A 3,922-nucleotide genomic window follows, 5' to 3' on the forward strand; every position below is an offset into this window, starting at 1 on the left:
CCGAGATATAGAGCCTAGTATGGCTGAGCGCATATGAGCGAGCCTACTTCGGTAGAGCAGTTATATATATCGAGCCTTATAAGGCCGGGCAACTATTTTACTTACTATATTAAGAGTGTTGAGTCAGTATCGGCAGGTAAGCATATCTTCAGATTATCTTTGACTCATAGTTACTTTCAGTTATTATATTATTAGTTCAGTTTCAGCTTTTAGTTATTTTGTTGTCTTACATACTCGGTACATTATTTCACACTGACGTCTCTTTTGCCGGGGACGCTGCATTTCATGTTTGCAAGTTCAGACAGACGGGTAGACCTCCTCAGTAGGTGTTGCCCGAATTTAGCTTGATCGGTAAGCTCGACGTCCTTCGGAGTTGCCGGGTCTAGAGTTTTATGTACATCTTGTGTATATATATGTTATGGGTAGGTTTGGGCCTGTTCCGATCACAGTACATCCATCAGTAGAGGCTTGTAGACATATCTTATCAGTTAGTGCAGTATTTTGGGCTTGTAGACCATGTATGTTTATTTTGTTGGATTGCTAGTTGTAGTAGTTATGGCGGCCTTGTCGGCCCAGCTTTATGTTGATGTTTAGTCAGCTTTTGCAATTTTTCTTGCAACGTGACCCATGGCCAAAGTATGACATTATATGTTCAGAGTCCCTTAATCGCAAGTTGGTTCGCAAGGATAGGTGAGACACCGGGTGTCGGTCTCGCCTCCCAGGTTTGGGGCGTGACAGACTTATCCCAAGGGCTCTCCTTAGGCCCTATATCACTACAAATACACCTCGTACACTAGTTCTTATGTTCATGGGATATCTTTCATATTATTAATTACACTCGCATATAAATAAATATAATTAGCACGCGGCAGACTTTTTAATGGTCTTATAACATTTCGATTTTTTTTTCTGAGGCGCTACAAGTTACTAGTTTATTTTTTGCATTTCTAACAATATATAATTTTAAATTCGTGTCTAAAGATCCAATATAGTGATATGTTCCAGAGTAAATCAGGAAGTAGGCTAAAATCTTCAAGTACCCCTGAGAACGCTACATTTATAATCTTCTTGGACCTTCGAGGATTACTATTTAGGAACCAAAACTGTGGTACCAAAAATCTTTGACAGGTTTGACTCAAGGATTCAATCATGTAATTTACTTTAAATATTTATTCGTTTTCTCATGTTTTTACATTAAATTGAATAATTTAATATTAGCAGTTAAATATTTATCGTATAACCATGATTAAGTAATATATATATATATATATATATAAAGAATATTTCTTGCATTCATGATTTAGTGCAAAATACTTGGTGCAAGTAAGTGTTTACATGAGTTACCATGGTAAAAGTTCTATCAGCTAAACATGCTTGGTAGGAATTATTTTAGATTTATAAACCTTATTTTATTTTAGATTATTTTTTGCGATACTACAGGACATATAAACAGAAGACATGCCGGAAAAAAAAAATATCTGCACACATGATTGCAAAAAGGCATACTTATAATTTTACTGAACTCACAAAATATCACTAAGACAATCAGTGAATGTAACAAAACTAAATCTAGTACAAACGGGCAAACAGAAAAATAAAAATAGATCCATCACATGGTTTTATAGTAGTATAAACTCCAGTGCAATAAATGGGAAGCTCAACAATCTCCTCAACTTGTTCAACTTAAAGAAAAGTGGCCAAGACAACCGAGGATAGACCGAGAAGAAAACTGGCCAGCACGGCCGATGAGGATGAACTAGGAGGAGGAGCACCACCACCCGGAGCGGAGCTTGAACGAGGAGGATTAGCACCACCACCAGGAGTGGAGCCTGAAGATCCAGCAGCAGCTGGTGTAGGTGCACAAGCTTCCGGTTGAGTGGAAGAGGATGGTGAAGGAATGTCTGGAGTGGTCGGCTTGCTTGGGGTAGGTGGGTTGGCTCCAGGAGTACTGGTGCTAGAAACTGTAATAGCTAATTTTTGGCCATTTTGGCAATGCCTTCCAAAAGTGCAAATATAGTAGTGATCACCAGCAGAGTCAAGAGTTACATTTGCTGGTCCCGCCATTATGGGATCGCCAATGGCATTTTGGGAATTGCACTCATCAAACGAAGTTTTTTGTACTTGCAGCACGTCATGTTGGTTGGTCCCAAAATTGAAAACTGTCAATTAAAAAGAAGAAAAGTAACGTGATAAGGTACTCAATTTAGTTTAAGCTTAAAGATATCTCAAAAGAAAAATGGAATGCGAAATTAAGTGTACCTAGAGTGTCGCCAACACTGAAGGTTTTTCCAGCAGCCCAATTCGTGTAAGCTACAGCTCCATTGTTCGGTATGGTCCAACCTATGTTGTCCCCAACCACATGCACCGTTTGGGCTGTTATGTCTTGCACCAAATTTGCGACGGCTAAAGCACCAAAGACAATCACGCACAATATTTTGTCCATCTCTTTGCTTTTAGATAATTTTCTTCTTTTTGAGAGAAGATTTATTAAAAATAGATCCTATTACAATTGAGGGAGTTGATTGCTACTTTGCTAGAGGAGGATGAGATGCCTAGAACAATTTGGCTCTGTTTATATAAGGGAAAGGATTTTGAATTGGTCTAGACTCTTAACTTGCATGGTGCTAAGTCTAGAATTTCAACTATAGCAAAAGTGGTGGGAAATAAACGTAGGAATTTAATGCTGAATGGACCCAAAAGAGAAAAGTTAGAAGGCAGGCTAATTCAACTCCCAAAATAATCAAATGAAACAAGTCAATGGACAATTGACTTGTACGTCTACCCTTATGTACATGGGACTTCAATATTTTGCTATACAGTTTAATTTACGAAGTTGCATTGCAGCTAGTAGGTACGTTCCTCCGTAGTTATCTAAGAAACTATTGATTCTTCGTTGTTCAATTACCATAGACGGTCAGATGTCAAAGTAAAATACTCTACTAATTTGAGTCTGCTTTCTTCAAATTTTGAAGTCCTTTTTGGTTCAGCAAAAACTACTACTAAGTAGCTGGAAAAAATGAAATATTCGTCGTTTGTCAGAAGAGTATAATATTTCAAATCGTGACCTTTGTGGAAAGAACATAGGGAAATCTGACGTATTTAACTGTTCTATACTCCATATCTATAAAATGTACCAATACTTCCATTCTAACCAAAAAGGCCACTATATTGAGACTTACAGCAAAAGTAAGGGTTAAATTATTTAGAAACAAAGAGAGCAGTATTTTGTTTGATTATGAATACAATCAATAGTGAAATAAATATAAAATAATATATTAATGTACTAGGATTAATTAAGTCCTTCAGAACGAAGTTCACTAAATCGATTTCCTAATTAAGTATAACTTCTAGAATTGTGATCTGGACCTTCTCCTTATAGTGAGCCACTTGCTGAAATACTGGAATTATACTTCGTTAATTCTTTAGTTTAAGCATGTGTACGGGTAAAATCGGGGTAAAGTTTCCTCTGATTTTCCGGTGAGAGAGCGAAGGGGAAATACGGATCAACGTGATTATAATCGAGGCCGGAAACCCCTCATATCGAGACCCGGGAAGAATGAATGACATATTCGAGATCAGACACGGTAAGACGACGTACCCCAGACAAAGTATGGCTTCTGTACCTCGGAAGACACGGTGAACGGTTATGCATGACGGATAGTGGACCGTAATATTCGCCCTCAAGCGGATTTTACGGCGCGAATCTTCTTCGGTGTTCATTGTAGATCAATAATCACCGGGAAAATAAGATTTTTACTTTTTTTGGACTTGTACTAGTATTGAAATTCTCCTACTATATAAAAGGGAAGTTTTTCTTTAGTCTGACATATTGTAACACTCACTTCAAAGCACTAAAAGCCTACTCTTGTCTTCTAGCTATTGTTAAAAGCATTTCACACTTGTTCTTTTCTGCACGTGCAAA

The 3,922-nt window shown here is 37.6% G+C and overlaps 1 protein-coding gene across 1 annotated transcript; it reads right to left on the bottom strand.

Moving 5' to 3' along the window:
* Positions 1–1,490: 1,490 nt before the first annotated feature.
* LOC104212715 (cucumber peeling cupredoxin-like) lies at positions 1,491–2,529 on the bottom strand. The gene is made up of 2 exons (XM_009762065.2): positions 2,260–2,529; positions 1,491–2,159 (listed from the first exon to the last, which is right to left on the bottom strand). Exons 1-2 carry the CDS (start codon positions 2,441–2,443, stop codon positions 1,684–1,686), a joined length of 660 nt encoding a protein of 219 aa, XP_009760367.1. The 5' UTR covers positions 2,444–2,529; the 3' UTR covers positions 1,491–1,683.
* Positions 2,530–3,922: the final 1,393 nt, after the last annotated feature.

Source organism: Nicotiana sylvestris, chromosome 3 (genome assembly GCF_000393655.2).
Source record: "Nicotiana sylvestris chromosome 3, ASM39365v2, whole genome shotgun sequence".
Classification (NCBI taxonomy): Eukaryota; Viridiplantae; Streptophyta; class Magnoliopsida; order Solanales; family Solanaceae; genus Nicotiana; species Nicotiana sylvestris.

What these genes read in the sequence shown, in the direction of transcription:
- LOC104212715 (XM_009762065.2), bottom strand. Translation starts at nt 2,443, where the DNA reads ATGGACAAAATATTGTGCGTGATTGTCTTTGGTGCTTTAGCCGTCGCA. An exon ending in CAGTGTTGGCGACACTCTAG is followed by an intron (nt 2,160 to 2,259) that starts GTACACTTAATT and finishes TTTAATTGACAG; the next exon opens with TTTTCAATTTTGGGACCAAC.